At 35.8% G+C, this 12,994-nt stretch overlaps 1 protein-coding gene across 1 annotated transcript in view; it reads left to right on the forward strand.

The window, feature by feature from the left end:
- Positions 1-12,994, forward strand: part of lamc3 (laminin, gamma 3) — a 147,251-nt gene that overhangs the window by 44,337 nt on the left and 89,920 nt on the right. The window contains exon 4 of the mRNA XM_008423622.3: positions 733-899. Within this exon, the coding sequence (XP_008421844.2) occupies positions 733-899 (167 nt within the window). The remainder of the gene's footprint in view (positions 1-732; positions 900-12,994) is intronic.

Consider the following 12,994-nt stretch of genomic DNA (forward strand, 5'->3'; position numbering starts at 1 on the left):
TTAAGCAGAGGCCTAATAAACTACCTCTATGTACAATGTACAATGTAATCATGTGCAATTGTAATTTTTTTAATTTTCAGACAAGTATAAGCATGTTTGTCAACATGCAATAATTTTATTCTTTGATTAAAATCTTAGCCTTATGTGTTGATGCCTACCTGACCTTGTGTCCCAAAGTTGAGTCGTGGCCACAACACTCTCATTACAGTACACCTCCAAAAGAAATTAGGATTGCGTCAGAATTAAACCCGTCTTTGATTTTTCTCCATGAAAATATTCCAAGGTCTTTCAGGTATGTTGTGCTTTAAGCCCTGGCTGTTTCAAGCATCGAGAGGGAGGTTCCTAAATGTTTGCAAGTCACTTTAAAGCAAATAGTGAGCCAACGGTCGCTGTTCCACGCATCACACACCTGTTGCTTTTTGTCCTTGTCCTTTAGATAGCATGAGTATATTAGCAGTGGCACATTAACACAGTTGAAAAGTGCAGTCGCTGAGGGGGAATGAAAACCCCACCTTAACTCAGATCACGTTTCTGCCTGTGAGGGATAACGCGAAGTGACAACTCCTTATGGTGGAAATGCCCTCTCGCTTTCCTCTGCCTTCGGCTCCGTCCGTTGTGTGCACATCCGTTCACGGTGTCATAAATGAGCATGGAGAGAGAAAGAGAGTGAGGGAAAACACAGGGAAAGACTGGACTTGCAGATGTAAAAATGTGTCTAATGTTTCCCTTCAGATGCAAGTGCAACGGCCATGCCAGCGAGTGTGTTGAGGGGGAACAGGGTGGCCTGGTGTGTGCCTGCCAACATCACACAGTGGGAACCGACTGCCAGAGATGTCACCCCTTTTACCAAGACAGACCTTGGGCCAGGGCCACTGGGGATTCCGCCAACGAATGTTTGAGTGAGTAGCTTGATTCTGGGGGTGCTGTCATGAACCCGCTGGGTGTAGCCATCTGGAAAATCCACAGGGCAGTGTTAAATTCTAGTGACAAGCTCAGGTTGTCAGGGGTTGTTTAAAATCTATTAGTGTGCTTCGCCCTTCATCACTGAAAGAAAAAAAAACAAAAAAAACAGATAAAGCAGTCTCACAATCAAGTCCTAACAAAAGCTGAGTTTTTACTCTGCACCTCGTATTCACTGAGCTGCTATTTCAAACACACACACACACACACACACACATCCATACACTAATAGACTGATGGGCAACTTGGAACTGTCCAAGGACACAACTGCAAAAATTGTACTAGGCTAATTCGCGTCACATTTTTATTTGTAAAACTTATTGAGAAGAATATTTCCTTTTCCTTTCACTTCATGCGGAGTGCCTCGAAACTTTCTAAATGACATGCATTTAGGTTTGTGGTTGTAATGCAACGAAATGCAAAAAAAGTTCAAGAAGACTAAATACTTTTGCGAGGCCCTGTATATTGCTAATCGATTCTTCCACCATTTCCGTGTTTTCTATGTTTGCTGGAAGACTCATTTGTGTTTCTATATACATACTTTAGAGAATTATCCAGATTGGCTCACCCAACCATGAGCTTTTACTGAGTGCTGCCAAGGATGAAATGTAATTGGCTGAGGAATGAAAATCATCAAGAAGAGTGCCGACCAAATTGTTTTTTTTTCCTTTACTTTTCTTTACTTTTCTTTTTTTTTGTTGAATTCTATTAAGCAGCAAGCACGTTTTAATTACTCTTTACTCTTAGTTCCACGCAGATGGCGTCCTAAATATATTGCTGCACCCAACTTAATCAATGCCATATATTAAGAACAAGTCAGATACAAGAGAGGATATGAAAGTATAAAGCTGATTCCTTTGTGTAATTGCACAGCTGAGAGCTCATTCTCACTAATTTAGCCCCACAAGAACAGTCGCCACAATTTATTCTTTGTTGTTTGGGCAAACTAATTTGACAAAACACTTTTCTTTCAGCTCATGGATTTGGATCAACAAGTCTGCATTGAGCAAAGCAACAAATACTCAGAAATATACATTTCAACCCAAGTAAAACATTTGGGTTATGTACCAAATCAGTTGAAAGATGTTAAACAATAAATAATATAAAATATGATATTCTGTATACTTTAATTTCTGAGGAAAGAGCATAGAAAAAGTTAAAAGCATGAAAAGACATCTTCATTTAAACTGGTTTCTTGAGTTGGACTCGGCCTAATTCACACAAATTTTCAGTCGTGTTGAGGTGGAAGCTTTGGAAAGAGGAGTTCAGTGACCCGTTCTGTCCGCTCCTCTATAAACGGTTTAGAAATGTTTTGGGGATCATTGTTCTGTTGGAACATCCAGCTCTATCCAGGATTTAGCAATTTGTCATAATTTACCAGCCTATCAGTTTGTATTTTCAGAAAAAGAAAAAAAAAACTGAGGATGTTTCAACTTGTCAAAAATGGGAGAGGGTACCGATCTCCTCCAAAATGGAAAAACACTAAATCAACAATTTACTGTTCGAGGAGATGGATTGAGCTATCTGGCACCAATGATCAGAAGTAATTTTTTAAAGGTCTTTTTTTGTCTACATCTTTATTTAGTTGTAGATTTATCTTTTAGCACTGAGCTGGATTTGGAATGACAAAGATGTGTAATAATTTCGCAACATTGTACACGATATTAGGTATGGATCTGTGTCAATTTATTAATTAATCATTCAGAAGTTTTGTCCTAAGTGTAAGTTTAGGAAATCAAAAGTGGTGTGTTTTATGCACGTTTTAATGTCACAAACGGTTTTAAGAACAAGAAATATGCCACTGTAAGCAAACGTAAATGTATGAAAAAAACTTTTGAGGGTTGTAATTTCAAAGACGAATTCAAGGATGTAGTCTGTTGTGTATTTATTTCTTGTACAGACAAAACTGCTCTGAGTAGCTTGAGGTACCTGAGCTGTAAAGGTTGCATTTGATGAGCTTCCTGATGACTCCGCAAAGTAAAATTATATATTTTTTCTTTTTCCTTTTTTTTTCTCTGAGTCACTGGGCCTTGAAAGGATTTACAGACCTCCAACAAATGTATCACCCAGATTATTGAAATTATCATCTTTGTCACCCAGCAACAGGAACAAGTCAGTATGTCTAGTCTTAAATGCTTTGACATTTTTTGCCTCGGCTTCCGTGTCAGAGCATCACGCTACCAGACAGACGTCACCATTCCACTGAGTTGCGTTTCCAGTCGTGCCTCCATTCAAACTGTAATTTTTTCACACATCCATCACTTGCTGGCTTTTCCCCAGTCATCCTTACAGGCCTGCAAGTGGTTGAAGATTATTCCAGCTGAAAGTGGGCACACTGTATTCTGACAGCCAGTCAAACGCTGACACCCAGAGACAGACAACCGCTCTCTCGCCTGTTCACATCAGTTACCGTAACCTGCATATATTTGGGTATTTCGGAGGACACCAAAGAAAAGGAGCTGAGCCTGCTGACAGGTTCAAACCTCCACCCGTATAAAAGTGAAGTGACAGCCCTGGCTCACCGTGTTTTCCCTTGGAACAAATATTATACACAACACTTAGAGTTGTCTTTTAAATGCTGTGCAAGATGTCAGCTGTGTTATTCACCTAAGGGTAGTCTTTGGAACCCTTTTTTTCTTTTTTTTCCTTTTTTTTTTCAGTGCAACCTGAAAAAACTGAGACGTGTCTTAATGAGAATATGTAAAAGTACAACATAATTTAAGCCCGTGGGTTTCTCAACGGTCGTGATCATCTACCAAAGGATAGAGAGACTTTTCAGCTTTGCAGTTAGCAAATTCCAGCTCGCCAGTAGAAATGATTGTGACTCCAAAAAAAATAAAAACAAGCACAATTTTGAACTCTGATTGTGTTGCAATTCAGTACTGAAATACTCCACTGTGACTGCAAAGTACATTTTCTGGCAGCCTACTCCGGTTTGCCCTTTTTTCCTGTCATCAACCCAGCTCTCGTCACAGATGGAAAAACTTTCTGCTTCAAATCTGCCCAGTGCATTTATAGGACATTAAATGAAATGTGTTTATTTTTTATCATTTGTGCTAAGCCTCACTGACTGAGAGAATGCATGTGATTGATACTTATGATAAAGCAGTCATAATTCCTGAACTTTTACACATTCTCTTTGCAGCAACAAACTTCAAAGTATTGTGTTCTGGGTTGTTGTTTTTTTTTGTGAAGGACCAGCAAGTGGTGCATAATTATGATTTGGAAAGTAAACGACTGCAAATGGTTTGTATTCTTCTGCATCTTTTTTTTTTTATATCTCCAAGTACATTTCAATGCAACCAGTTGCTTAGAGATCAGCAAAGAGAATTCATCTGGATGCATTTCAATTTCTCTGAAAATACATTTTGTTCTGTGAAGGAAAACGTCAGTGAGCAAGCAGAATCATGAAAACAAACAAAAACCAAAATAATTACCAGACAGTTCAGAGGTAGTTATAGAGATGTTTAAGGCAAGATTGGATTATTAAACAATGTTTCAGGCTTCAAACATTTCAAGCTCGAGATTTAATCCATCATCTGGAAACAGATTATAGCTACACTTAACCATCAGAAACCCATTGTATACATGAAGGAGGCTTAGAGATTGCCTATTTACAAGAAGAAATGTCATTACAAGAAGTGTAGTGATAGTTTGCCACAAGCCATGTCAGAAACCCAGCAATCACGTGAGAGAGTGTACTCTAGTCAAATGAGATTAAAATTAAACTTTATTTTGTCCTACTTACAAACCCCTGTGTCGCCCAGTATTGAAAGAAAACGAAAGGTGCTCGGGTCAGATAAAACCAAAATGTACCTTTTTGCCCTACGTACAAAATGTTGTGTGGAGGCTTTTCTTCAACGTTGATGGCAGATTTGGTCACCTTCCAGCAGGTGATAATCAATGGAATCAAATGATAATCAATAATAATAATAATCAATGGAATCAAAGCTTCCATTGATTGGGTGAGTGTTAAAATGACCCAATCAAAGTCCAGACCTAAATCTGTAACAAGATTTGAAAATCAGTGTTTTCAGATGCTCTCGATCCAATCAGACTGTAGCAGAAGAACGGGGAGCAATTTCAGTGTTCAGACGTTCAAAACTGGGAGAGAAATTGCCCAAACGACCTGTTGACCTTTAATTGGAGTGGTAGATTTGTTTTTTAAAAAAGACTGATTACAATTTGAAGCTAGACTTTACTGAATCATGTTTATATTCCTTCCAGTTCACAATAATCAACCATATGTTGGTCTGCTAAACGAAACTAAAAAAAAAAAAAAGACATTGATGTTTGGAGTTGTAAATGAGGGAGAAGTTAAAGGGATCAGGGCATTGTAGTATATTTTTGTTTTTAATGTATTGATTCATTACTTTATACAACAGACTTATGGTCCACATAGATACATAGCAACACATAAAAAAAATCTTCTAAAAGACTTGCAATGTTTCCACAAAGAAGACTGGTAACGTAGCTCACTATTGTTTTTAAACATTTTATATTCTTGTAAATTGTAAATGATTCTTAACCTTGGCCAACTCTTTTTTTCATTAAAAGACAGAGTTTAAATTGCTCAACCCTAAAGTAATTATAACTAACCACTGATCATTTCAAGGCAGCAACCAATTACTGTTGCTTAAAACAAACCTGAACAATATAAAGAAGAAGCCAAGAATGTTTTTCAGACAATATTGTTTTTACAATCGCTTAGCAGAAGGGACAACACGTTTCTGACCTTTTCAGGGCTTGAAAACCATAAAGATGTTCAATAGAATCATAATCGAGAAAAAGCAGAACTTCATAGGATATCCAGAAAATAAAACCTCATAGATCAACCACTTTAATATTTCTCACAAATCTGTTTTGTTTTTTGGGGGGTTTTTTTTCCCTTCAACAGTATAAACTTTGAAATATTTTATATCTTCTTCTACCTCAAAGCCAGGACTTTACAAGAGTAGTAGAGTCTTTGTTGAAAAATTAATTTGGAATAAATTAATTTGAAGTGTTTGATCTCCGTCTTTGCAACATGCGTTTGCTTATTAGTTGATGCTTTTTCAATGTGTGGAACGTGTTTGAATTCATCTTCATAAACATGGTTGTTGGCTGGGTTGATAACAAAAAGAAATGTGTCTGTCTTTCAGATTTAAAGAAGCATCAACAATATTTTCACTCTATTTTTTTGGGGTTTTTTTGTCCTTTCAAGGACTATACAAACATGTGCATGTCCTTTTGAAGTAGTTCAAATTATTATAAAAAACACAGTAATAAATAATAATAATAATAATAATAATAATAATAATAATAATAAAAAGGAGATAAACCCATTAACAGTCTGTAACTTCTGTATCATCAGACTATATGAGAAGTAGGTTGTGGAAATAGGCACGTCGAGATGTGTGGGTTTTTTTTTTGTGTCTGTTTTTAATTAAATTAGCACATGCATGTTCATGAAACTGTACACCTTTTAGGTTTGCAATGTTAAAAATGTGTCGGCAAATATGTGAGAACTAAGAGTTGACTCTGTGTACAGATGTGCTGAGATATAATGGAATATCATTCTCATCAAGTTTCTCCCCTCTGAGAATTAAATCCTTTATAGCCTGTCAGCTTGCAGTGGGTCCCTGGAAAATTCATTGTTTGCCTGATGTTATAATAGGTTCAGCCTGAGGCTCTTTCCATGGGGACACACTTTAAATTCCATCGTCACATCTTCGAAGCTGACATATGCATTTGTTTAGAGGAAAGGGAATTATGTTCTTGAACGTCGCCTTAAAAATTCATTATTTTAAAAGTTATTTTAGCCTCATCGGAATACTGCTTTAACAGTGATGAGTAAATGTTGATTTAATTGTTCTTGTTTTTGTAAGGTGGACTTCTTGTCATTCTATTTACTTTTTTTTTTAAAGAAGAGTTAAGCTAACTTTTTTTATTGCAGCTGCAGTTTTTCAACTTTTGTTACTATATAACTCTAAACATTAGATCGTCACTGTTTGACACTATAGTTCTAAGTTAAAGTTATGATTTATTTGTCTTATTGCAGTTTTACCTAGCACTCCTTCGTTCGCAATTCTGCTCAATCTTAACCCTCTATTTAATAACGAAGAATTAGAACCTGTTTGTAAATCTATTCCCAAATATAAATATATTTTCTTAATTTTAAAGGCACAGAAACCACTTTGAAATCCTGATTAAAGTGTCTGGGTGTATTGTGTCTATCGCAGCTTGTTGTTGTTAATTGAGAGGATAACATATTTCCTATTTAAACATATCAACCACACATCACCAGTACAATGTGCGGTTGATGAATTCTGACCTTTATTGTTTTCAGTTCTTTTTAATAAAGTGTAATAATAAGTGAAACGCACTGTCTTTTTTTTTTTTTTGACGAAATTAAATTCTGCAGAGGAAAAGCGGGAAACCACCCAACGTGTTGAACGGTTCATTCAAAAGCTTTTCTATTTTTTTTTTTAAGAATAAACAGATTGTGCAATATTTTTGTTATACCCAAGTCTGCTTCCACACAGACTAAACGGTCTGGATTAGTTTACCTAAAGTGAAAAGAACCAAGCCAGGTTCTGTTCTTTCCTTTGCTCCATTCAATCTCAGTGTGAAGGATCTTGACAAACCTAACGACTCGATTCACTTCCAGTGTCTTCACATTCTCGTCAAGCAGGATAGAAACTACCTTCTACCAATTTAAATAATAATTATAACCTGACTGCATAAGTTCAACAACTAGGATCAAGCTGAAATGCAATAGACTTTTAAATCAATCTTTATAGTTAGACTGAATTTACTATGTATATTAATTTTTATTTTTGCAGGGTTGTGGATAAAGTGCTGCTGCATGACTAATAAAATCTTAGGCAACATTCAGAAGTGTATCACATAACCAAAAACTGATGATATATCAATTTCTTATCTGAAGTTAGTGTCAAGGGAGAGAGATAACCCTAGAAAACTAAATGCAATATTTAACAAATATATTTTTAAATGAATTAGAATTTCAGGGAAGGAAATGTGATGAATTGTGAAATAACTGATTTGGTGGGGAAAAAACGTTTTCATTGAAAGAAATACAAAAGGATATTGTTTCTGAAGGGTTAACTTTTTTTTTTTACAATGCATAACTGTATGAAATCTCTGCTAAAATTACTATGCCTTTAATTTGTTGTGTGGGTTTTTTTGTAAACTCATGCTTTACGCATGTATTATTTTAAATAAATATTAAAACAGGCTTTTCACACTTAGTTTTTCAATCAAAGATATATATATATATATTTTTGGCATTGGAGCGATAAGTCTTGATTTTCTCCTTCACCTCTCAACAGTTTGTGCTCTAAAACTCCAAGATTAAATCACTTTAGGATTGATCACAGAGTGATAAAGGTTTGCAATATCTGTTACACAATTTAATGGGAGAGAAAAAGAGGCCAATTCCCACACACACCTCTCACCCCTAATTTGATTTACAAAAAAGGATGATGTTTTCAGACCTGAGAAGCTTTCTCTTCAGGACCAAAAAAACCCTGTCTGTTTTAATAAATCAGCCATTGCAATGGTGAGAAGCATTTGCTGGAATTGACTTTTTTCCCCCTTTCAATTGGACGTTTGAGGCCAACCGCTAGCACCATAAATGAGTTTAAGCAAGTGAGGTGCAACATGTCAGCCACTTGTCAATATTTATTACACAGCCATAATAAACATAACTATAGAAACTATCTTAGTTAATTACTAAAATACCATCTGTCACCTTATTTCTCTGATGCTCTAAAATGTACAATTTGGATGTTATTTTTTTCATAAGATCCTTTACATCTTAACGATTTTTTCTTTGCAATTCTTTGATTGTGTAACAAAGATGAGATGTATGAAACTTCAACTTGATGTATTTGTAAAGAAGGTGCTTCACTTTCTCCAGATTTTATGTTGCAGCCTGATTCCAAATTGAATTAAATTAATCTCTTTCCTCAAAACTCTAGACACAAATATCCCGTTATGACAATGTGGAAAAAGTGAGATTTTTGCAAATGTATTAAAAATAGAAAATCACATTAAGTAAGTATTATTGAAGAAGAGTCATTAAGTTGAATTCGTGAATTCCATTTATTAATACCAAAATACAGCTGGTCCATTTCTCATGCTACCTTTAGAAGTTAGCAGGACAAGATAACATCCAACAAAGGTTGGTAAATCCCTTCTATCTAAGCTTCCCTAGTCCTCTAACCTTAGCTTTAGCTTTGTAACTAGTTAAAAGAGAGAGAGGAAAAACACAAAAATTATTTAGTCTGAACAGTGTTCTCCACCTTTGGCATGAAGATCAAAATGTTTCCGTTTTCACTGATCCTATTATAACAGAATGAAGACATTCCTATTTATCAGTACGATATTTGCCAAGAAAGCTAAAACATCTTCCTCAAACAACTTCTTTAATGCTGCAAGTTGATCATGCTGCAGTAAATGCATTACCAATCCCAGTATTAGAAGATGTTAACCATCCATTGAAGAGAAATGTTTAAGCAAGTGAGGTGCAACATGTCAGCCACTTGTCAATATTTATTACACAGCCATAATAAAGATAAAAAATTATTAAAAACATTAATGTGAAAATGATGGGAAAAACTTCCATTTGTTTCCTAACGGCCAAAAAAAATCCTTGTCTGTTTTTATAAATGCCAACTGATTGCGGGTCACAAAGGGGTCTCATTTACGTAGAATAATCTCGTGTGCAACATGACTCCTCAAATGCTCGTGCATCACCTTTAGGTTTCTTGACCAATCCGACATCTCATTCATCCGGCAAATTAAATGTAAAAATGAGAAATTATTGTGCCTGCAGGGATTCCCGCACCATTACAGTTCTGCAGTTGTGCCACGGAAATATTAATATATTGGACAGAAAAAATAATATTGTTGTTTGCATTAGTTCTCTAGCAAATAAAACGAGACGACAACTTTTTTTTTTTAATACTCTTTCCCATCATGCCATGCTCCCGATTGATGATGCAGAATAGAGGCTCTAATGAGTTGATAATTGATATTAGTCATTAGCTTACCACTAATGAGAAATGAAACATGCTGCCAGTGACTGCATTTAGCATTTAGTTCAGGGCTAAAGTGTAGAGAGTTTTTATTTTTTTTAATTTTTTAAATTATTTTTTTCATTAAGGTTTGCCAAAACCTGTCATTGAATTTTTATGTTTTATTCCGTTACTATATTTTGTTCTATCAAACAGCATGTGGACAAAAAAATAGCCTTTCTTTCTCACTCTTAGCCATATTTTTTTATTTTAGCAAAGTCCAGAACCAACCTGCTTCATATTTACAGTATATTTGACTTTGATTGTGATGACATTGCATTTTTACAGCTACATTATACAGCGTTTTCACAGGTTATTATGAACTGTAAGAAGATATTGATGGATAAAACCACAGAAGTAGATTGTTTCTCTTGCCGCGCGTCCACACTAATCTGTTTGAAATAGATCCCCAAGCGGCGTTATCGAGGTAATGTCGACAGCTACATATGGATGATATGCAAAGAGAAAATAAAACTTGCTGAAGATATTCAGATGGAGTATGAACTGCTGATGTACAAGTCTCCAAAGGAACAATAGTGGCACTGGCTCACATTTTTTTTGTGAAGGCAGAGGAGTAGTTTCTCCCTCTCGCTGAGGAAATGGGGGTTTCCTAGAGAAAAGACATTTAATTAGATTACAACCACTCTCAGAAGGCTCATTTAGAAGCATGATAATGTGGATACAGATTGCCCTTTGGCCTGCCAAATTGCTGACCTTACATATCACCATATGTTCCCGCTTTATGCTTCGTGTCACTTCTGTTTTATTTCTATATTTAGTCAAGGTTATAATTTAGCTTTATTAAAGTCAGGACTATAATTTTTCACAAACTAAACTGGTGCTTTTGCGGAAACGAAGGCTCTCCATAGACCACTTAATCAATGAGTGTTTACTCACACAACCGACTTCTAATGTCTGTTAACCCAAACTTTAGTCAGGCCTCTAAAACAGAGAGACGGATATCAATAAATTAAGATATATTTTTCGAAACATAGTCTTGCCGTGTCATTGCGCTACTATTACTTACTCAGCATCAGTTCTTTGTGTTTCCGCTCCTCTAAATTTTGATTATTCCCCAAAATACCAGACCACCAGTATGCTCCTGGAGCAGAGGTGAGCTTATGTGGAAAAGCTGCCAGTCAAGATATTTTGAACCAATATGAGCATGAAAACACATCACTACAATACTAATAAAGTATCATGTCAGTATCAGAATATTATAGGCAGAGTGTTCATTTTCTCACAGTTCATTTTATATCTATAGTCTCAGTTTAAATTGGTGAATCTGCAGCTTGAAGGTGTACTCACAGCTGATTTTTTTTTTCTTTTGCTCAATTCCTAAACACCATTTCTGAGTCAGTTTTTTTTTAACACTGTTGGTCTTTTAATTTAACCAGGTGTGTAAACAAATCTTGTGCTAAAAGTTGTGCTTAATTCAAGATACCCATCACAGCTGGTGCTCATCTAATGCTCACAGGACTGTGAAGTATTCACATTGACTAAAAAGCACTATTTTTGTTTTTCACATTTCTTCACATTTTTCATTTTCTGTTTTTTTTTTCTCTTCCTCTTAACTGCACCATAGTCCAACTTGCAAATCTCAACAACTCATACTAGGTATTAGCTGGCAGCTAATGAAAACCCCATATACTTTATTCAGACTACTTTGGCATTTTTCCAGCAGCGCCCACACAGAGCTGCTCGACTCATTCATAAGGGTTTTCCTCCAGTAACTGCTACATGGTACCAGACCTCTTATTTACTGTTACATAGGACAAAAAAATGTTTTCATTTTATTTCAAATATTTTATGTTATGGCCTCATAAACCATATGGAAAAGGTTATGGACAGTCAAATTTGATTACTTTTACATTGTAATTAATAAACTTTTCTTTTAAAAAATATACAAGTTCCCAGCTGATTAGAGGTTCAGTCAATAACTGAAGTTCATGTTTACGCTGCAAAAAACAAGTTGCTTTATAAAGCATTATGGAAATATATTATATATATACATTATATTTTCTTAAAATACTTAAAATAACTTATGTGAATACATTAATTTCACATATGTTAAAGATAAATATTGGGCAACCATTCTGTTTCTCAAATAATCTTTCTTGCATACAAAACCTGCCGTACCTTTAGCAGCAGTTTCCGTATTTGCAGGGTTTTAATGTACGAATTACATTAAACTCCTTCCACTCCTTGTTTATAGTTTAAAAATAAAGCCCTTGCCAATTTACACATCTTCAAATGTGAGGAAACTTTTACTGTTTGTTGTAACATTTGCCACGCAGCATTTTGAGTTATGCAAATACCCGCATCCCACTTTGGTTGTGGTATTGAGAAATGCTGAATTTATGCCAATGCTGTTACAGCTTAAAGTTTTCCTGAGTTCATTTCTCTAAGTTTCAACTCTGATGTTTTAGCCAGAATTGTACTGTTGGAGGAGGTGGCGGCTTCATCGTGGGAAAAAAACAAAAATGTTGAAGCATAAACTGAATGCGCCTTCAAATGTGTGTGTGTGTGTGTGTGTAACATGTGGTCTGCAGGCTCATATTGAGGAAAGAACAGCATGCTGAAGAGCTGTGGGTGTGCAGAGTTGTAAATGTGGTCAAGATGGCCGAGCGAGTTAAAGAAAACTCCGTGGGGGGTCTTTGGGCTAAGAATGTTGGGGAAATGGCATGTAGTGGTTTGTTTCAACTCTGTGTACAGCTTGTAACCATCTTCATCCCACAGACAGGAAGGAGATTAGGAGTAAAGCCAACACAAAGTGCCACCATGTGCCTTTAGAGGAACTCAGTATTGATTTTTCAAGTCTCCTGAATCCTGCCGTAAGTTCCCCTAAAATATATCACCCATGTAATGTTTTGATGGTGTTTGTGGAGATGCACTGTGAAGCACATCCATCTAAATTCTCCACCAAAAAAAAAAGAAAGGTGCTCAGCTCAAAT

This window comes from Poecilia reticulata, chromosome 12 (assembly GCF_904066995.2).
Source record: "Poecilia reticulata chromosome 12, P_reticulata-male-v2, whole genome shotgun sequence".
NCBI classification, from domain to species: domain Eukaryota; kingdom Metazoa; phylum Chordata; class Actinopteri; order Cyprinodontiformes; family Poeciliidae; genus Poecilia; species Poecilia reticulata.